This window comes from Nesoenas mayeri (genome assembly GCF_963082525.1).
Source record: "Nesoenas mayeri genome assembly, chromosome: 4".
Taxonomy (NCBI): domain Eukaryota; kingdom Metazoa; phylum Chordata; class Aves; order Columbiformes; family Columbidae; genus Nesoenas; species Nesoenas mayeri.
In genome coordinates, this window is record NC_137540.1 from 43,252,306 (window position 1) to 43,274,287 (window position 21,982).

At 38.9% G+C, this 21,982-nt stretch overlaps 1 protein-coding gene across 1 annotated transcript in view; it reads left to right on the forward strand.

Moving 5' to 3' along the window:
• The window catches only part of WWC2 (WW and C2 domain containing 2), a gene marked incomplete at both ends in the record, with an annotated part of 96,993 nt that overhangs the window by 71,694 nt on the left and 3,317 nt on the right, over nucleotides 1-21,982 (forward strand). Inside the window, 10 exons of the mRNA XM_080344230.1 lie at nucleotides 1,307-1,430; nucleotides 3,978-4,058; nucleotides 4,142-4,228; nucleotides 7,285-7,477; nucleotides 9,139-9,303; nucleotides 10,137-10,252; nucleotides 11,260-11,452; nucleotides 13,372-13,536; nucleotides 16,057-16,149; nucleotides 17,179-17,421. Of these exons, the coding sequence (XP_080200356.1) occupies nucleotides 1,307-1,430; nucleotides 3,978-4,058; nucleotides 4,142-4,228; nucleotides 7,285-7,477; nucleotides 9,139-9,303; nucleotides 10,137-10,252; nucleotides 11,260-11,452; nucleotides 13,372-13,536; nucleotides 16,057-16,149; nucleotides 17,179-17,421 (1,460 nt within the window). The remainder of the gene's footprint in view (nucleotides 1-1,306; nucleotides 1,431-3,977; nucleotides 4,059-4,141; nucleotides 4,229-7,284; nucleotides 7,478-9,138; nucleotides 9,304-10,136; nucleotides 10,253-11,259; nucleotides 11,453-13,371; nucleotides 13,537-16,056; nucleotides 16,150-17,178; nucleotides 17,422-21,982) is intronic.

Here is a 21,982-nt window from a genome sequence, read left to right on the forward strand (position 1 = left end):
ATTAGCAGTGAGACATAGACCTGGGGTTGGTTCAGTTTTTCTACTCCAGTTTCATTCTTGGAACTGCTGCGATGCTGAATGGGAAAGTTTTCAACAAACTCAGCCAGAGGCGGAAAACCTGCATGGAAGATTTCAGCCCACACACTTAAGACAGCAGATCTGAATACTGCTGAATTTTAACTTGGAGGTAGACAAAAACATACCCCAAGACAGTCTAGGTAGTATTGTCGTGTAGTAATCTGCATTGCCTCTTTAGATAGAGTGCTCACCTGCTTCTCTGTCTGTGACTTTTCTGTACAGGTGAACCATACAGATATTTGCTTCTCTGCACATGTCCCTGCTGTCAGAAACCAAGTTGGAATATCATGTAGTTCTTCCACAGTCACTCTCTGTCATTGTCAAAGTCAATTCAGGCTGCTGTGGTAATTCCTAAGGGTAATCAATAAATCATGTCATCACCTTCACCCCTCGCATGGTGGGGGGGAAGGGAAAGAGCACTTCATCATCAAGCAAAAAGCATTCCTACTGCCATAAATAAAAGCACAAATGCCGCAATCAATCATCTAATCTGAAGCCTTATATTTTAAACATCTTAACAAGATGTAAAGTCATGATTCAGGTAGGGACAATAGCGCATACCAATATCCTCACCCCTTGGCAGACACAAGTACTGCACAGGCCCTCAGCTCTCTGTACTGCAGAACGTGGCTTTCCCTGAGTGCTGCTGCTTCACCGCGTGACACTAGCGTATGGATGCGAGTTGAAGATTAAAGCTAAGTAGTAGTTGATAGTAAAGAGACCATAGCATAAAAAGGTTTTGATGATAATAAGCCAGAGGGGATTTTTCATTTCTAGCAGTTTTATCACTGGGGACAGGGTGTCTGTCTGACTCCTGAATATTTAATAAACAGTAGGCAATCACTTTGCATGTAGCCAAAGTGTTACTGCAGTGCAGAATGAGAACACAGCAAATACAGGTTTAAAGATGAGGATAATGAGGGTTAATAATGAAGATAATGAAGGATAATAACTAGCTCAACAGCTACGGGTGATGATAGGAGCCTGTAACTCTGGGAAGGAATAATAGTTGTACATTTTCAAGTTCATCAGTGTGGTTATATCCCTAGCCAGGATATGTGGTAACAGCAGTACAGTCTCAGAATGTTTAATGATGTGAAACAATGCTACTCTGTGATACTCAGTTATGGGTCACCGCTTTCAACTTAACGCCTTTCTAAGCTATGTGCTTCTCTCTTTCTGACTGTTCATCTCTTGGACTAATTTCCATTCTTCTTTCTTTTTCTAGGTGATGACTTCCCGCGGAGAACAGGTAGTCACCTGCTGGAGGAGAAGACAGCCTGTGTATCTGCTGCCGTGTCCGATGAGTCTGTAGCTGGAGATAGTGGTGTATATGAAGCTTCTGTGAAACAGTAGGTTTGCGTAATAACACAAGTCTTTCCACCAAAAATTTAAATATATCTATAAGCAATTACATAATATCAGCATAAGCAGTTTATTAGTCTTGCCTTTTTTAGTAAATATTTTGTCCTTTCACATTGAAAGGAAGGCACATTTGCCAAACAATGAAGTTTAATTGCTTTTTTAAGCTAATAAGTTTGCATTAGTTTGCTTGTATAACTTGCTTAAGTATCATTAATATGCTACCTTCTAATCCTGTTTTTTTTTTTTCTTATTAGAAGGCATTCTCTTTCCTGAGAGAAAAGCTATATTTAAACTCTACAGATTCTGCCATGTGGCTGTATTGACTCTACTCAGAGTGGCTCTTACTACTTCTTGTTTTGTTTAGGTGTAATATTAAGATTGCATAGTGTTTTGCTTGAATATTAATATAGATTTTTTTTTTAAAGAGAATACAGGAAAGATAAGATCCTCAGTTGTGATGTCAGTATAAAAAGAATCCAGTATGGGGTTTAACATTCATGCTTCACTGTGGTTAACAGGATACAAGACATGTATTTGCTCTTGTTGCTTTTTGACAAGACAGAAGTTCTACAGGATTCTTCATACTAGTTTATATGGTATTGTCTGTTTTCTGGCAGTGAGAACACTGGACTTTAGACTGCCTAACAGAAGACTATTGCAAACTGGGAGAGAAACTAAAATCTTTATTTTCCACCTCAGTTTTGGCAAGTTCTTCACATTTAGGATTATTTTTGTCCTTTTGAATATTCAGAGGGGTGTTTTGGCAGGATCCCTACAAAGATGTAGATGCATGTCTTCTGTTGCCAGGCAAAAAGCTTTTCTATTAGGACAGGTAGAGGTGCGTTATGGTATCATAAATGCATTTTATTGGCCTCTGATAAAATTACTTCTACTTCTCAAGTCTTTCACAAATTAAAACGTAATAAAATGGAAGAGACCAAACAAAAAACCTGAAATACAAAAGGGATTTTTCCTAAAGTGTTACTACGGCTCTTCAATTTCATCTTAGGTCATGGACCCATATTTCACCCTGAACTCTGCATCCTAGTATTAGTATGCTCCATGTCTTTAGTTAGACCGAATGCAACTTCTCAGGCTGAAATAAACTCCCATCTATTAAAAACTTGGCCTTTGCTTGACTGAGCACCAGTGACTGTGTATTTTGGTTCAGTAACCATTGTTGTCTTCCCATTTGGTTTCAATTCTGAGCCAGTGTGATCAAAACTTATTCTCTGCTCCAGTTATAAGCCCAGTGGATAGAAATGAAAAGGCACTGCACTAAAAGCCATGGATGGTTCTGTGGAGAAAGTCTTTACCTGCCCTCTCCAATGGCTGCGAGTGGTGGGACAGCTGGAAAACAGAACAAATTCCTGTCTTCTTCCTGTCTTTACTCACGAAAAGACAAAAGGCAATAGTTGCATCCCTTGGACCTATGTACAAAAGGAAACTGTTGCCATTGGTGCCAGCTGAGATTTACAGACACTAGTTATGCCATGATAGCTCCAGGTGTGGATACTCTTAATTCTTACTGAGTAGGAAATAGTGAAGAGGCAATGAGTGTCTCTGTGTGAGTTGCTTATGCTTAGTAGAAGTGTCTTTATGAACACTGTGTATGGAATAACTTATAATTTGTCTGTGCTCCTGAAGTTACAGTACAGCGATTTCTACTGTACAGACCAGTTTGCATTGAGGAATTTAAGGCAGGGGAGGAAATAAATACACTCTATAAAATTAGCCATAAAATGAATAGTAAAAAAAAAATCTCTAAATGCAGAGTCTTAAAATAATGCTGTCATGTCTCGATGAGGCGTGGGATGTCTGTGTCATTCTCCACTTTTCCTGTCTTGCCATTTCTTATTTTGATCTGGTTTATTGATCTCAGCAGTCTAGTTTTAAAAATCAATGAAACACATTAATACCACACCCTCACTCAAACCTCCCAGAAGATGACTGGAAATTATTTTGCCACATGGATTCTCTGTAATTCCATTCAATGCTAGAGTTGCTCTTCAGCTCTGAGACCTGAGTCGCTTTGGTTCTTTGAGAGCTTCTGCAAACAGGCTCAGAGGAAAGATGCTTCTTGTTTGCACAGAAACCTCTTCATTTTCCAAAGCTTCTGCTTCTCAAATATTCTCCAAAGCAGCATTTCATGTTCAGTTTATGTATGGTTTGATGTTTTGAAGAAACTTTAATTTCCAATTTTGTATTCTGGTGAGTAAAGAAATACTAAATATGTATAGGAAAATGTCATGAGGTTTTGGGGGTGTTTTTTTCCTTGTTAGTCTGGCCTGCTTCAGTAATCAGCCTGAGGCCCTTCCAACTCATTACCAGAGTTGTCAAACTGTTCGGGCAGCGACTGTCCCTAAACCAGGTATTGCTATTGTGTAGGCTCTAAAATTCTCAGTTGGAGTGCATGCTGTAATTAAATCAGCCTGTTTAGGAGGATGTATATACGTTCTGGGTATGCATACCTTAATTATTGCTGAAAGCTATCTATAATTTTCCTAAATTTGAATATTTGCTTGTTTCCCTAGACCAAATGAAACTGAGGACATTGTATATAGTGAAGATGATGCAACAACTCTAGAGGCTGCCCAGGTACAAATAGGACTCAGGTAAGTGACCAGTAAAGGGAATATTTCTGTTCATACATAAATGCAAATAGTAAACTTCTCTCATGTTGTCCTTTCTTTAACAGATACGTCCACGGCAATTCAAGTTTTGTGATAATCATAGCACAGCTCAGAAATCTTCCAGTGTTTTCGGTCCCCCTTGGCTCTAAAGTGTAAGTCAGACAATCACTGAGCAGTAGTGTTGAAATATCAGAGTATAATAATAAATGATACAAATTTTCCAAAGGAAGGGATTGATTTACTGCTTAGTGGCACTAAAATGTGTTCAGAACTTTTCAAACGGTAGTAGTATTTAGCTTTTACGTATTCCAGCAATGCTGCAAGATGAAGTTATCAGGAAATTTGTACATTCCACTGAAGTGGAACAAAAAGGATTTTTTTAAAACGATGCTTCATGTAATGTTTCTAAACATTCTGTAGCTTTGTGAGTGCAGAACAGCTACTTGGTAGTTAATAAAAATATTATTTTGATACTTTGCCATTCTTTCAGCTCAGAATGTTGTATTTTTATACTTATCTGGCATTTCAATGTAAAATGACGTTAAAGTAGTATGTGTCTTTTAAGTGAGCATTTAAAGGTAAGGGGTAATTTGATAAATTGCAAGTGGACAAGCACAGCCACATTGAGATACACCTGCCCGAGCAACGGGAGCTTGGAGGTCTGTTAAGAATTAGTTCTTGTGTTGAATTGGACAGAAAGGTCTAAAAGTAATAACAGTGGAAATCATATGTAGGAAATGAGCAAAAATGCCTGAATAAAAATATATTACCACTGAGATTCTAATCCCAAACTCTCATCTGTACAAATAAGTACAGCTTGCCTCGGCTCCTTGGGGACACTTGAACTTCAGTGAGCTTTTTTGCAGACTGGAAAGCTACCTTAAACTGTTGAGAAGCTTCATAAGATTAGAATAAAACATAATCAGTCCCTGGAAAATTGAGTTTTCTTGCTGGTTCCCTTCCCCCTGTCTCCTGTCACCTTGAATTTGATTGGCAGATCAATAGGAAGCCACTGAATATGGAAAGGATGCATAGGGATGCAGGTCTGGGTGCTTGTTGGGTTTTTCTGTTTGTTTTTAATAACAAATGGTTGTCTACTGCCATCCTTCCTTCTCTGACCTCCATCTTTCCACTGCTGACCTTCCAAGTCCTCTAGCATTTAGCACAAGAATATAGAATAACTATTGAAGAAAAAATTGACACAGCTGAGAGGAAAAGTAGATAATGTAGAATCTAAAAAGAACATCAATAAAATGGTCAGTAAGATAAAGTTAGGTCATAGCTGGCATCTTTTTAGAAATTGAAGTATAAAGTTGTAATTAATAGTCAAGCATCTTCAGAGCAAAAGTCCAGACCTGCTGCTGCTAAAAAGATTTAATAAAACTAAAGCTACCCAAAATGAGGAGGAAGAAAGGACAAGGTAAAAGAAGAACTTTGCAAATAGCATTTTTTCTGTCATTAATGATTGTAGGCATATATGTATAGACTGTACAGATATGTACAATGATAAAAAATATTGGCTGTGGAAAATGATGTGATAACTGTATTTTCTAGAACATCAAATTGGATAGATTAGTATTTTATTGAACCTTTACACAGAGAAGAATAGATTTGACATGAGGCCTTACTGGTATCTGTTGCCACTGTTTGTAGAAGCTGTTCACTTTTAGAGTAAGTAGAGCCTAGCTGAGTACTTATTATTTGTGTCAGGATCATTTTTTCATCAGTTGAGAAGTCACAGGTTTGTCACAGGGAAACCTGAGGCATTGGCTGACTTTTCAACTCTTTTAATTAAAATGAAAGTAAGCGCTCCTGTAAAACAAAGCCAGTGAGCAATTTTTCTTTTACTTCCCTGTTAACCCCTCATTCTGGCCTGATGCCAATAAGTTGGCTAACAGTTATTACAAGAAAGCTCCAATGAACCACCTTTTAAACACACTTTTAATGTAGTTTATCTTCTATTCCTACCTCTTTTCTAAGTGTTTCCTAATTGCTCGATCTATTAAAATCGCTGTTTTCAGTAGACCATGCAAATAGCTCACTTACATATCTGTGAAAACAGCAGCAACATTACTGGAATTACATTACGCTACTGCTTAACTTTGGGATTGTTTTGTCAAAATGCTGGATACCTGCTTTCCAGGCTATACATGCGAACCAAACCACTTAGATCTTACTTTTTATCCCAAGAAGCTTGGCACAACTGGGGAATAAAGGCTATGCCAAATAACAAAATTAAGTATCTCACAGACCTAATTTCTTTTGGTTTAATTAATGTAAAACTAAGTTTTAAATCATAATAGCAGTAACATTACCAGAAACAAGTTTTTCCTTTGGTCCACTTTTTCTCCTTGCTTTAGCTAGCTTCATTGTTTCATTACATTCTGTTCTACAGTGAATGTCAATTATATTTAAAGCCAATTCTGAAAATACACTAATGCATAGACAGAGAAAAGATGTATAACAGCGACTGTGCTCATTCATGTGTATGAGAAGCTGTGCAATAGGTAAATAACATGTACAGATTGCATTAGGAAATGTCTTTATCAACTAATGCGAGACCTGCAAGTTAGCAAGTGTTACCTGTATCCACATAGTAGCCATTCATATTTGTCTGTAAAAAGAATGCAGCTGCATAACAGTTTCAAGTTATTCCCCGTGCTTAAGTTCAGGCTTGCAAGATGCGTTCTTCTAAGTCTCACTTCATGTGGCCTGAGCTATTTTCTTCCTCAGTTTCCTTAGTTTTCTCTTTTTTTTTTTTTTTTCAGAGGTTTGATTCTGTTTCTTTCAAAGAGTAAAAGACATTACTGCTTTTCAGTGCTGCTCACATTATTCTAACAGTTTAATTTTTACATCCAACCGGATCTTTCATATTTTTTTAATTAACATTAAGGTCATGTTTCTTCTCATCTGTGACATGATCTTCAGTGTTCACAGTAATAAACTGGGGGATAAATGTGGATGGAGACAGGAATAGCTACCTTTCTTGCTGCTACCTTACCAGGCACAGGAATTCCTTTTTGGGAGATGTTTGTGTGAGGGGCAGGAGGTGTTTCTCACTTCTCTTTTTCACTCACTCAGTTTCTGATTTGTTGCTCTTTCGTTTTTCTTGCTATGCAGCCCATTAGTCGATGGGGTCAACTTCTATCATGTGTCACCAGCGAGTACCACTTTAAATACAGGTAAAGATCTGTTTTGTTTCTGGCAGGTATATTAGACTTGCAGTACTTCCATCCTCAACTGACATCAGCTGTCTGTTCCGCACAAAACTCCATCCAGCCACGGAAACCATCTTATTCAACGAGATATTCAGAGTAGCAATTTCCCAAGTAACACTGCTACAGAAGACGCTGAGAGTAGATGTTTGTGCTGTCAGTAGAAGTCGTCGGGAAGAATGCTTGGTATGCAGTTTTATTTCTGGCCTCTTTTTTTTTTTGCATGCATTTGTTTATAGTGTCCCCTCTGATTTTGATGGTCAAGGCTGCTAAAATTCCCCAATACTTGGAAACAAACCCTGAAGTGTAACTTAGTTGTTGTGACAGTACTTAAAATACTGCCTTTCTTGGAAATTCCTGATACAGAAGCTAATCCTGGATGGAAGTTTCAGGAGGTGTTTTGGTAATTCTAACACTGCATTACCTTAACCCTTTAATTACAGATTGATATTCTGTCTTTGCGGTTTTATACATAAAAAATCTCACCCAACTTCATTGCAACATTAGTCTAACAGTAGATTTTAAAGTAAAAGCTGAATCAGATCAACAGTATGTCCAAAAAAACAAAAAAGCAAACCCGTGTTATCACAACTTGCCACAAAGAACAAACGAAATTATATTTTTGCATGTTGTTGTCAATTATATGATGTCCACCTTTTTAGTCTTTCTGGTCTGCAGAAATAATAAAAAGGCACGACAGTTATAGACCAGCCTATTGGAAACTGGCACTTTTTAAATTTTGTTATTAATTGTGGCCGTCATCTAATTTGTGATGCTTCATTTACTTTCAAATTGCTTTTGCATGGTCTGGTACAACTCAGTTTAGTTTTTCACCATGAGGCTGACTTAGTAGCACAGCAAGATTTTTCATTACAAGATGCTGAAGAGATGCTGGAATCTTGTGCTGTTCATGTGCCCTGACTTCTGGGCACAGCCTCTCACTGTCAAAAATGTAGAAATTAACTTAATTCCTGGGGAATGTGTTGGCCTTTTTCATTATATAAGAGGTTTCCCCTCAGCTAGGGGAAGGGCAGCACGACAAAAATACAACAGAATGCAGGATACAAAGGTGAAGAAAAAAACCATCAACAACAACAACAAAGACGCACAACACCAAAGACACAAGAGTTAATCACAAGATCAAAGAGTTGGGACTACCATCCCCAGCAGAAAGCCCTGGGCAACATGACCAGAGTCTTGGCAAGAGCCATGTTTGCAGCCCAGTAGCTGTGAGGATGGTTTGTTTTGCCAAAGAACAGTGTGTTTTGATCTCCAAGGCACAGCCCAAACACAAATACTTCATCAGTTTTCCCAGAGTGCCAACTCAGTGGATGTCAGTGCTTGTCCAGATGAAAGGGTTTCTTAATCTCTTTTACTGTCTTTTCATCTGTTCTTCACTGGTTAGAGCAAACAAGGTCATCCGTTATTGTTTGCCGTATTGATGGTTTTTGTGGTGGAACAACTGAAAAATTGACTGAAACTTGCTGCTCCATGAGTTGGTGCTGCAGCTTTCACTGACAGTTTTTCATTATTGAATGCTATAGAAATCAGACATGTGCATTGCAGTGATATAGAGGGTTTTGTGTGTGTGCACGTGAGGAGAAATCCCACAGGCTGAAGAGATGGCAGAATGGACAATATGAAGGACCTTTCCATGTATTTCTATTTGTTTCTTTTAACTAGAAGTGGAGGGAAATAAAAATTGTACCATTAAAGAGGGAATTAAGATTCATGTCAAATTTGTGCTCCCTATTTTACATGATACATACTGCAAAATTTCTTTTCAGCTGTCTCTCAGGAAGAAGAAAATATTTAAACAATTTCCTCCTCTTTCTTATTTTGTGCAGGCTGGGACTCAGATCAGTCTGGCAGATTTATCATTTTCTCACGAGACTTGTACTCTTTGGTACAACCTGTTGCCTTGCAGGCAGATTGCCGGCAAAAAAAACAAGGAACAAAATGAAGAATCCATGTTTCTGTTAAGCAAGCGGGCATCAGACTTACTGGACTTGGTGAGCGAAGTGTTGGCTATTACTGTAATAGCAAGAAAAACCCCATAGATTCTAATTGTGCTGTTGCACTGTGATTACTTGAATATGTAAGTTGCCCTACCCTGAAGGTCCAAGGCCCTGTTGTCTTGCAGGCATTTTTGTCTATAGTGCCTTTGTGTGGGAGAAGCTCCTATATGGGATTTCAGGCTTGTTAGCAAGTGTGGATGGAGCTGATGCTGCTTAGTGGGATACAAAATTGCACTCCAAGTTGAAACCCTTCAGCTGTGTTTCATTTTAAAAAGAATGTTATTGAAAAGCTTCCTTAGATTTACCGTTGATTTTAATATGCACACATTAAAAATTGCTATTTATTAATTATTTGAATTTGCATGCTTAAAGCCATTGCACTGAAAATGCTGTTTATGCGAAGCACATACTAATTCTTCTGGTTAAATAAGTTTTTTCTGCTTTAATACCTCCTTGAGAACTATGTTAAAAATGTAACTTTTAAGAACAACCTTTTTTTACAGAGGCATATTACAAGTATGAGAGGGAGAGACGAGACATTAAGGGATGACAGGAGTGTATTTGATTGCATCATCATTTTACAATCTATTTTTGATTTAGATTTACTCTATGTGTGTGTATATATATGTGTATATATATATATATAAAAAATCTGTTAATGTGCTAAACACTGACAATTCAAACGCCTTATAGTTGTGATCTGAGTCACATTTTTGGTGGCATCAGGAAGAAGCAGGATAATGCAGCTCTTGTAAGATTTGTCGTTTTTTTAACCAATGTTATGTATCACTGAATTTTGGTTTCATCCTCTCTTTCCTTGTGAGCAGGATGCTGTGTCAGCTCTGCTGGAAAGGACATCGGCTGAGCTGGAAGCAGTAGAACAAGAGCTGGCTGAAGATGAGGAGGAGGAGGAACAGGACCGAAGGGGCTCTGAGGAAGACTGGTAAAGCCACTGTTCCTTCCTCACTGCTCATGCCTGAATGACTCCACTCGTTCCTCCTATTTTTAGGCAAATGAAAGGGTTGTACTTTTGGAGGATATCATAGAATGCTTTGGGCTGAGAGGGACCTTTAAAGACCATCTAGTCCAACTCCCCTGCCATGCCATGGGCAGGGACACCTTCCCCTAGACCAGGCTGCTCAAAGCCCCCTCCGACTTGGCCTTGAACGCTGCCAGAGATGGGGCATCCACAGCTTCTCTGTGCAGCCTGTTCCAGTGCCTCACCACCACTGGAACTGGTGTTAAATCTTGTTCTCTTGTAAAGTCAACGCATTCACCTTCTTTTAGGTTTATGGTGTCTTGGCTGCTCCGTTAACTCCTGCTACTGGTGCTCCTCCATTCCATGTACATCTTCCTGTGAAACCACCTGGGGAGCCTAAGCACTGGAGGTGTACTAGAATGTCTCATACCAACTATTAGTTGCATTAACTATAATAAGCAACTAATAGGATTTGAAAGGAGAGAGCTGCTGTCTGCCAAAGCGTGTATGTGTGCTTCCACTGATGCTCTTGTTTTTGAAGCAGTTCCCAAGAAACAGATTTCTTGCTGTATTGCAATGTTGAGTCCTGTTCCTGTGCAATTTCTTAGCTGCAGTGTAGAAATAAATACATGCTGTATGGTGAGCGAAGGGGAGACTTACTAATTTGTTTTATTAATTTATTGCAACCAAAGTTCTTTGACGTTTTATCAATATAAAGCTATTTAATGTAGTGCAGGGTTATCATCATGATCTCAAAGGTAAACTATAGTAGAGCTTGCTGGGTTTTATTGGAGCATATAGTGAAATGTGCCTTCATGTGAACTTAATGGAAGCGTTTGGGTGATACTCTTGTTTTCCCTGTCACAAAAATGTGTCTGTTATAGCTGTGTGAAGGCCTAGGCCTTCTGATACCTTTCTCTGGTGGGCTTTTTCAGTTTGAGAATAAGCCGGGGATACTTCTGTTGATGCAGGTTAGAAATGCTCGCAGAAGCCTCTGATGAAATTGTGGATGAAGAGGAAGATGACATTAAGCTGGTAGTAGAAGACAACTGTACTGATGACATGGGGTTACTCACTGATGCACCAGAAACAAATGAAGACAAGGACAGGGAGAAGAGTGATGAGGCCCTTCAAAGCCACCAAGCTTCTTTAATACTAACACTGGTGAGTATCTTAAAATACACATTCCTACAGTATCTCACTGTTTCTGAAGATGTATTTCTGAGCAGTTAATGTAGAAGTCTGCTGCACCTGAGCATTTACTGTTGGATGTGGCCTTTGCTGTAACACTTTGCTGTACTTTTAACGGAAACGATGTGGTCACTTCTGAACTTTGAAGAAGGCATTTAGCAGACATGCTGGGCAGAACTTCGAAGTCAAAGATAATTATCTAAACATGTCTATCTTCCCCGTTTTTGTTGCATAGGGAGAGTATTTAAAATACAAGTGCAGTTCAGTAACTTCCATTTGTGCACATTTTAAATATTTTTGCACATCTGGTTCATTGTTTTTTTTATTTTTTAATCTGATAAAAAATGGGGGAGACAGAACAATGGTCAAGATCTTTAAACCAGTGAGGGGATTTCCTTATTTCTTCCTTTTATTTTAGGATATGAAATACAAAAACTGGCTTAGCAGAGAAGAAGAAGAAAGATTAATGAACGGAAATTTCCAAAATGTGTAATAAACTATCTACTATTGAACTACCCACACGCTGCACATAACAAATTCTAATTCCATGTTCTTGTTAACTGTTTGCTTTAAATTACATTCCACCTGTCTGAAAGCACTTTTAGTAAATTTTTGGTAAACGTATCCCTGATGTGGTAGCACATGTTCTCGAAATAAAATTTTTAGAACACCTTTCTGCATCTTAATGAAAAATCTGTAAAACAGCAAAGGTAAAAAGGCAAAGAATCACATCTTTTTCCTTCATTTTTGTGACGATACAACAGTCTTAACACTTCAGTGGACTTGCTGGAAACTGTAATTAACTTCCAATTAACGTGGCAAGATGCCAAATGAGCTAAGGCCATGGTATTAAAAGGACTGACAGTCTGCTGGGTAGCAAGCAAATATAGATCAAAGCCCTAACGCAGCAAGAGGAGACATCAAGGACAACATCTGAAGGTTGGGCACGCACACAAGTGTTTTGCTAAGCCTGAGCTGGATGGACCTGGACAGTGAGTGAAAGACACAGCAGAACTCATTGTAAAGCCAGCCACAGTATAGACCTTCGTGTGCCAGATCCTCTCCAGGTTGCAGTTGTGTGATTTAGGTCATTGTATTTATCACCTGCATGTTGAAAACCATGAACCTCTTTAAATTACCCAAGGTGAAGAAAATGCCCCAGTGCACATGGTTAACAACAAATCTGCCAGCTGCTGCGGTGCTTGTTCTAGCCGAGCTGTCAGGATGATTGCTGCATGTAAGCATGGGCTGTGCCACCTACGGGGAGGCTGGCACCTGAGGCTCCCTGTGGCTCGTGTGGGCAGCTGTAGTAGGCAGCAGGCCCTTCTGAGGGACAGCAGCTAGCAGAGTCTTTGCCCTGGGTTGATAAGGCTGGTGCAGCTCTGCAGATTGCCCTAAAGCAGCCCCACTGCCAGGGTTTGGGGGACATATGACAGTATGTCAGGATGAACCTGGGCAATGTAACTTTCCCAGCTGCCCCTTTAGTGTGCATGGGCACCATCTCTAGCATGGCAGAAACTTGCTGTTCTGCAAATGCAGAACAAAATAAATATAAATGTGCAGTAGTAATAATAACATCTGCAAAACACTTGTTGCACCATGGTTGCATCAAACCATCTGCAAGGCAGCAAAGGCCTTTCTGCAAAAGCCTTGGTTTTACTGGATACAAAGAGTACCTTTAACGACTCCTCACGCACTGTGAAGTGTTTTGGAGTTTTGTGTTTCTTTACTTAGTATAGCTTCTCTGTATGTGCAAGATACTTTTTGCCCCTGATATTTTTCCATCCACTGCAACGTAACAAGAATGCTTGTAAATTCCAAAGGCACAAAATCTACGTGGTGGCATGTGTCTGGATATAGTGAGTTCTTATAAACTAAATTCCTTTTCATAGGTTGATAAAGAGACTAACACTGAGGAGTCTGTTAATGAGAACGCAACAGTCCGACCCAAGGACAGAGCCAGCTGGAGCTCAAGACAGCGTCCTTTTGTCAGGAACAGCATGATAGTGCGCTCACAAACCTTCTCTCCAGGCGAGCGGAACCAATACATCTGTAGGGTAAGAGGAAAAACACTTGGAATGAAGAGCTATTAACTAAAGAGTCATTTAACTTCTTGGGAATGATGCATTAATGACAGTGAGTCATGTACCAATTTTCCCTGCAAGAGGCAGAGCCTGTGCTTTCTCTAGGTTCTTTCTTTCCCTACCTGACCTGATGCGTAGTAGAACTGACTTTCAGCAGAGTTGCATACTCTTGCAAAACACCTCAACTAGGGCAAAATTACATCCCACTGGAGAGAAGTAACACAGATTCCTGTGCTGGCTGTCTGCAAAGTGTTTTGCTACATGTCAGCAACTACAGCTCTCATAAAGAAAAACAATTTGTTAAAATGTAGAATAGAGTTCACTGTAAACTGCCATTGCATTATCATATTTTAATAATGTAACCATTTAAGGGTAAGAGTGCAGAAAGAGCTCAGTCATCAATTCTAAATCTCACTTTGTATCGCCACTGGTTTTAAAGCCCAAATCCTGCTGTAATTATATCTTTGAAAGGTGTGTGAACGCTGCCTAGGGGCTGAGTTTTAAATATGGCTTTGGTAACAAAGCTCTCCAGTCTCTCTACATCTATGGTAGCATGGAAAAAAAAGAATTAAATTATCAGCCCTGTTGCTGCTAAACTAACTGTGAAAATCATGTGTTTAAAGATTCAAGCATGGAATATCAGCTCTATGGATTTTAATTACAGACACCCAAGAAAAGGCAGTTTATTTTTGATCTTTAGTTTTTATGGGTTATTCACACAAGTATGACTTTTTTTAAAAAAATACTTATGCTTTGATTCTTCTCCAGTTCGGTTAGTGGTAGTTGCCTTAATTATTTGGGAATATTGAAGTTCATCACTTCTCTGTGATTATCATTGGCTTAAAAAAGATACATATCTATAGTCAGTATCTATGTACTTAGGTAACTGTTCCATATACCCTCCAGAGTGAAACACAGCAGATTGTTTTATAACAGTCTTTACATAATTCGGATAGATTATTGGCTGAATTCAGAACCTAGCCTTCATCTTCATTCCTCTACACTGGAAATTAGTTGTATTGGCAAAAAATGTAGCCTTAGTTTACTGCCTGTGGAGGTCTTCAACAGGAAGTAACACTAGTTGCTCTGATAGTTTAGTTACTAATAGTATAAACTCCTGAGGTTTTTGCATCTGGAAAAGTATTGGCCTTCTGTAGCTTTGAACATTGCTATGTACCCACTGCCAGAAGCCAGAATCTAAACCAGCATCCCTTGAATAAACCATTCTCTTTCTCACTGTGCACAGTATTACCTGGAAGCAAAGTAGCCTAGGAAAAATGCATGTTTGCACAGATGTATCTTTTGCAGGTTCAGAAATACTTGTAGTCTGCTGTCAGGGCTCGAGATTGGGCACTGTAGCTGCACCAGAGTCCACCAGGAGGGCTGAACAACCCAGGTCTCCCCAGCCCCGGTCCCCAGCTTGCACCACAGGGATATCCAGCCTCGCTTGCTTTGTGGTGCTGTGCCAGAGGAAAGCATCTGCTGGATGCGCTCTGGCCGACTACCAGCTCTGCTCTCTTCAGAAGAGATGGCCTGGATTTAACAAAGCACCTACTCTCATATGATGTTATAGCAAACACAAAGATTTTTGAGGTGTAAGGACAGACCCGAAGTCTGTTTGTGCTTTTGAAAATATCCCTTGATAAGTGGTTAAAGAACAGTGGTGATGATAGCCACCTGTGCATACCCAGGGCTGAGCGCCCAGTAGTGGCTCCACAGTGAAAAGACAGATTTGTCTCTCAAGAGGTGCATCCATATTGCAAGAGGTTGTATTTCTCACCCTCAGTTCCTAGTCAGTCCTGCGTAAGCATGCTTTGGGGCTCTGGCTTTGGTTATTGGAGTGTCAGCAGGATGATTCTTTTCATCTGTCCTTTTCTGAAGAGGTGAAATAGATGTCCTGCAGATAGATGCTTCTGCTTTCTCTGAAGGTTACCACCACATGTGCTGACGTATCTAGCAATGAGTCCACACTGATGTATGTGGAACTAATGCCAGAATTAAGAAGCAGCTACTGCTGAGCTGTGGTGCGTATTTTTGAGAAGCAGAAAGTGTTTCTGAAAGAAGCTGTAGGCACACATATACTTGTTACAAAAAATAATAATAATACAAAAATACCATTTGGACAGGTGCATGTCTACAGTAATTTACCTTCCCTATAGTAAATTTGTCAAAAACCTATCCCAGGTAAATGAAATCAATAGTTTATAATCTGCAGTCATATTAAAGCCAGGTAGTGACTTGGCAGTACTTAATAACCATACTTATCTTCCTTACATTCCTAAAGAGTCTGTTGACTATTCAGTCAGTGAGATCAATGGCTGTCTTGCTTTAGCAATGGAATTTGAGAGTTGACATGTTCTAGTTGAAAAAAAAAAGTTATACTAACAGTGACCTACATGTGTGTCAATACTGATGTTTTGTGACTCATATTATCAATACAGATGTATTTGTACATGAAGATGCTTTATATCTCTGTTGTATATGTTTTGACAGTTGAATCGAAGTGACAGCGACAGTTCCACACTAGCCAAAAAGTCTCTCTTTGTGAGGAATGCCACAGAACGGCGGAGCCTACGAGTTAAAAGGGTATGTGCTATGTTACCTGGACGCTGTTTAAAACAAACTGTGGGGAGAGTAGGAGTAGCAAACAACTTAAATCATATGCTTTTTTACAAGTGTTTCAGCAAAAGCGATGCAAGTGCCACATGTAGTTTCAGGTTGAAATCTCAGTGCCATGGTCTCAGTCCTGCATCTTCCCCCACCAACAAAGCTTAAGTTGTTGTAGTTACAGCTGAAGCCACTAGCAGAACACTGCTGTCCAGCAGAGGTAAAGAACACAAATACTACAGAGTGACCCAAGGTGGCTTATGCTGCACAAAAGTCACTAGCAGCAATATATCTCTTGAGCAAATTTTGGTGGAGATTTTAAGGATTCTGATGTCCTTTTAAAGTGGGTTTACTCTTCTCCAGGAGTGTTTTAGCAAAATGGCTGAAGGACAAGAGACTAAGACTCTATTTCTCTTGCATGGAGTTCATTGTTATGTAAGTTGAGAGAGGTATTGTAACTAAAAAACACTTCTGCAGAAGAGTTTTTACCAGAGTTGTCATATTTGGCATAAAAAAGGAATACTGAATAGTCTGGAATGGCTTCTCCTGCCTAACTTATTCATGTGAAAAATTGCTGTGAAAGGACAGTAAATAAAATGTGAAATACAGTAAAGAAATGCATGTTTACAGAGTTCATAACATTATGTGTTTGCTTAGGCCTTGAAAAAGCAAATGCTGATAAAAATAAATAATGTAGTTGAAACCTATAGGGAAATCTCTGTAGTTTTAGTCTTCTGGCCTTGTGTCGCCCTGGGGATCAGAATGGGTTTTTTGTTTTCAGCTTGTAAATATTGTACACCTGGTTGGAGAAAGTTGTGCATTTACTTTTAGCTAGTGACTGAAGGAAAATTCCAGAATAAATGAATATTTGGACTTGGATCTCATCATAGCAGCTTTCTGCTAAAGAAAAACAAAAAATATTTGAGCTTTTCTACGCGTTTTATGTGAAATCCTACATGAGCCTCTGTGGATATTAATTTTTATTGTTCTGTTTCCCAAACAATTCAGCCTGTTTGCCAACCAATCATGCGAAGAGCTACGCAAGAGTGCCCCATACGCACGTCTCTTGACTTGGAGTTGGACCTCCAGGCATCACGCACAAGACAGAATCGCCTGAATGATGAGCTTCAGGCCTTGCGGGATCTTAAACAAAAGCTTGAGGAAATGAAAGGTAGAGGAGAGACAGACCTTCCCCTGTGTGTGCTAGAGGATGAACAATTCCAGAAACTCTTGAAACAAGCTGAAAAACAGGTATGAGCAGCATACAGATATTGTGAGAATGTGTATGCATATGCCCCTGCCTTTCCTATAAATTCATTATAAAAATCAGTCAAAGGTTTTTACAGAAGCTCACATTTTGACTAATTATACATCTGAATTACATAGTGTAAACAATATTTCATTATTAGTTAATACTACAACATTGAAACCTAGAGTTTGAGGTAGTGCCTTTCTAGTATCCTCTAAATACTTTGGTAATTGAGAGCAGAAACTATTTGGAGTAACAGTTGCGGTTGATGTAGTAAAATAGTATAGACACCTACTTAATTTAAAATTCTCGCATCCCAGACATACTTCTACAAACACACATATGCTTTTTGTCCTTTGGCATCAGTTGATTTGCAGTCTGCACAGAACTTGTAGCCAAAAGATCTTTGTAATGGGTAAAGAGAGGCAGTGACAATTACATACAGTGATGGTGGCATGTGGGAAAGGCTGTACTGCCTCTGTCGCCTATTTCTTTATGCAGGACGTTCAAGTTTTGACAAAGGAAAGCTGAATTCTATTCTCTATGTTACGATCTCTCAAATAATACAAATATAGGCATTGTCTCTAAAGTGCCATAAGGCAAGACGGGATGTCCTGAGGATATAAGACAAGACACAAGATAGAAGGAGTGAGAGCCAACAGCGACAAGTTGGAAAATTCTGACAAGATACATCAAAAAGTTGGATGTTGTGGGATTTTTGTTTTGTTTTGAGGAAGTTTTTTGTTTTTATAAATTGCGAGGGTGATCATACACTGGAATAAGGGCCTAGAGAGGTTGTCAGAGGAGGAACAAACCCAACCAAACAACAACAAGCCAACCTCCATAGCTGGAGATATTCAGAACCTAACTGGACAAGACCCTGAGTACCCAGCTCTGGCTTCACCTGCTCTGAGCAGGAGGTTGAAACAGATGTCCTCTGGAGACCCCTTCCCAGTGTCAGTCAATGTACACCAGTTTTCAATGAGGGCAGGTTGCTACTGACATCCAGGAGTGACTTGTACTCTTCAGCTATTTATGGTTGATAGAGATTAGTTATTCAGAGTAATAAACATGGGAAGCAGTTTTAACAAGATGCAGAGGACCCCCTAAGATGTGACCCATAGCTGTTGATTTATTTTTTTAAAGCTAAATCTCAGTACATAGATTTATATAGAGCAGTGAAGAGATGATCCTAATCTTTACATATACAGAGCTGAGCTCTGAGTTAGATGTTAGGAATGAGATACTCCAGATATAAAAAAAAAAACATCAGCCAAAACTTCACAGCAATCAGCAGGTGTCAAAAAGCAAGTAAGGCAGGAATTACTAAGAAAAGAAGCTGGAACAAAACAAATAATTGCTTTATGATATAAATACATCTTACGTATGTAACTTAAACATTGTGCAGCTCTGGATCCCCTTCTCAAAGTGGATAACAAAACTACAGATAGTGGAGAGCAATGGTCAAAGGAGGAAGCATATTAGGTGGCTAAGTAGCTACAACTGAAGTCTAGAAAACTGTGAGTGGAGTGAAAGAGAGCAATTAATCATTGTCTTTTTATAAAACAGGAAGTAGGGAATTGAAGATGTGGCAGGTTAAACGCAAGTAAACAAAGCACAACACTTAGAAACTGTAAAAATCTTTTCCACAGGACACTGAGTGCTGCAAGTTTACATAGGTTCAAAAAAACCAGTTTGATAAATTAATGGAAGAAAAATCCATGACAGATCATTAACCATAACGATACCACATACTTCGAGAAGCCCTTGACCATCTGACAGCTTAGGAAACAAAGCTTTTTCCCCGTATGTTCTCCCAGCTCTGCATTTATGTCCTGTTATGAACTGCGTGTCTTCCTGTCTCTCTTGCCTTGGCATTTTCTATAGCTAGCACTATACCTTGGCTGTAGCTAGTGGAGTTCTAAAATGGCTATAAAATACAGGCAGAGTTTAGGCTGAGTGTTGACAAGTGTTCTGAAAAACCCTTGGGTAAAATGGGATAAGACAGCACATCTGAACATCACACAGTGTAACTGTGTGGGCATTTCACCACGTGAATTCACTCTATGAATTTGATCTTTATAAGTTTTAAGCAGTAATAATAGAAGCTTATATAAAAGAAGCATAGCGAAATTTATTTAGAAGTTCATAGCTTCTATCTAATGCTGGATGCAGGATAGAAATTATAATTTTGAATTGTTTATTTAATTTTAAACTACTCCCCCTCCAAAGCTATTCCCACTAGAACAGAATATGCCTCTGCAACATATAATATTATAAATCCTTTGGATTTGTGCTTTCTTATTTCACCTGACTCTTTCAAGGCAACAGATAGGTTGGTCAAATTTTGTATCTCTGGTGTCAGTGATCAACACCATGACACAGGCTGTGATGAGGAATAAGGGTAAAACATACATTCTTAAAGTATATGCAGGCTGCAGCACAGCATTTAAGTCCTTCTTTCCAAGCTAAAAGTCACAACAACAATCACAGCCACTCCACCTCTTTGAAGAGCGCTTACAAAGTTTCTAGAAATATTTTTACCCTTAAACTCTCATTGCAGCCTTTCCCTGCAGAGCAAAACAACCCTGAAAACGCTGTACTCTGCTGTCTGTGTTTCTTCTTGTTTAGCAAAACACAGCAGCCTAGACAACATTGTCATAGATTATTATTTAGATCCTGCAGGCATTATAATGGCTCAGACTAATGCAGCAGCTGGAAGTGCCAGAGAAATTGAGAGTCTCAAGTAAGAAATGAAACCACAGATGTGGGGGATGTTGAAAATCAGTGGCTGCTTGCTAGCATGCAGTTACTCTGCTTGAAGCCAAATACACAGACTCTGTACCTTCCCTCCCTTCCTACCACACCTTCTTAAGTACAGCAAGTACATAAAGCCCACTAATACCTGCAGATCAGAAAACAGAAGGATTTTCTCTTGTTTAGTTGCATTTTTGTGAGATATCGTGCAGTATTTTAAATTTTGATTCTTAAGTCATCGTACAAGTTTTCAGGCACCTAGTATCCTCTGAAGTACTACTTCTTTGTGTATGTCCAAAAAGATTCCTGTGAGTGTCTGTAAAGATCATCTTTATTTATTTTCAGTACATCTTCTGTGTAGAAGTAATGTGTAATTATGTCATTAATAACACAAATATGTCCTTGTGCCAGTATTTTGGGTTTTTTTGCACAGTTAACAATTTTTCTTTAGATTCGCTTCATTCTTTTATACAAAAGCCACTGGACAAGACAGGAATTAGCATTTCAGCTTTAATTTTGATAGTGCTGCTTCTTCGTTATCTCATGCTTGAGCAAAGTGCAGATACAGACACTGCTATCTGGCTCTTACTTTTGGCACTTATTGAATGTATGCCCAACGTGTGTGTGCTTTTCTGTATTTTATATGATGGAGGGTTCACCATCTTTATAATTAACTCAAGAAACATGATGTAAATATAAACCTACTCATGTACATACCTTCTCATGTGCATACTCTTGGAGACATTGGGCTGAAATCTAAGTTCCTCTGAGAGCATCCTGAAAAAATACAAGGATTAAAACATGAAAAAGGACTATAAGGTAATGGAGAGTATTAAAACAAAGAAGTCATCTTTGCTGTTAACTTGAAATGCAGTAGACACAAGAATCTTCTGTATAGCTAGGGAAACAATAAAATTAGAAAATCTTGAAATATGGTATATTTAGTGCTTTGATGATAAATATCAACTAGGGGAGTTGATAAAACATATGGCTAGTGACATATGTAAAATTATTACACTACCAGTTGTAGGTTGCAAATTTATGTTCAGTAGCTAATAAGGAAAATGATATTTATAGGTTAATTTTAGAGTCATAGCTATTTTGGAGTTGGGTACTGAAGAAGTTAACAGCAGTACAAGCTGACTGGATTTTGAGTGCGTTTTTGAAAGGATGGTGTCCTTTCATGTAAAACACTTTCAACTGGAGTGCATTTCAACAGACAGAGGGTACCACTACCTTACTGTGAACAGATTTCTATAAATACCCAGTATGAAACTGAGAGTATGGACTAACTTTTATGAATTAGTTGCTTTTGTTGGTTGGGAGTCTACTGGATTGAATTCAGAACTGGAGATGTGAACTCCTAAGTTTCAAACTAACTTCCAAGATTGCTGTTTCTGGCTTGGGGGTGTATCTTAATCTGCAGTAACAGAACAGCATTTTTCAGGTCTGAGTGCCTAAAGTTATGCATCAAAAATTAACCTCTAAAGAACTTCAGAAATTAATAGAAGCAGTTCACGTTCTTAAACAAATTTTGATGGCTGGCAAAATTCAAATACAACTCTTAATAGTAGTCTGTTGCCAAAATGGTGGATGGTAGAGCTGTGACTGTCCTGTTGATAGAGCAGTGCTTGGTAAAGACATATGTAATTGAGCCAGCAATGGTGAGGTACAGAACTACCGTAATGTACTGCTGTGCATGTAGTTGCTCAACAATGTTCACATCAAGATCCTTGATCTCTTCTTACCACTGGTGTTCTGCTCACTTGCCTTGGCTTTTACATCTCTACAAATGAAAGAATTGAG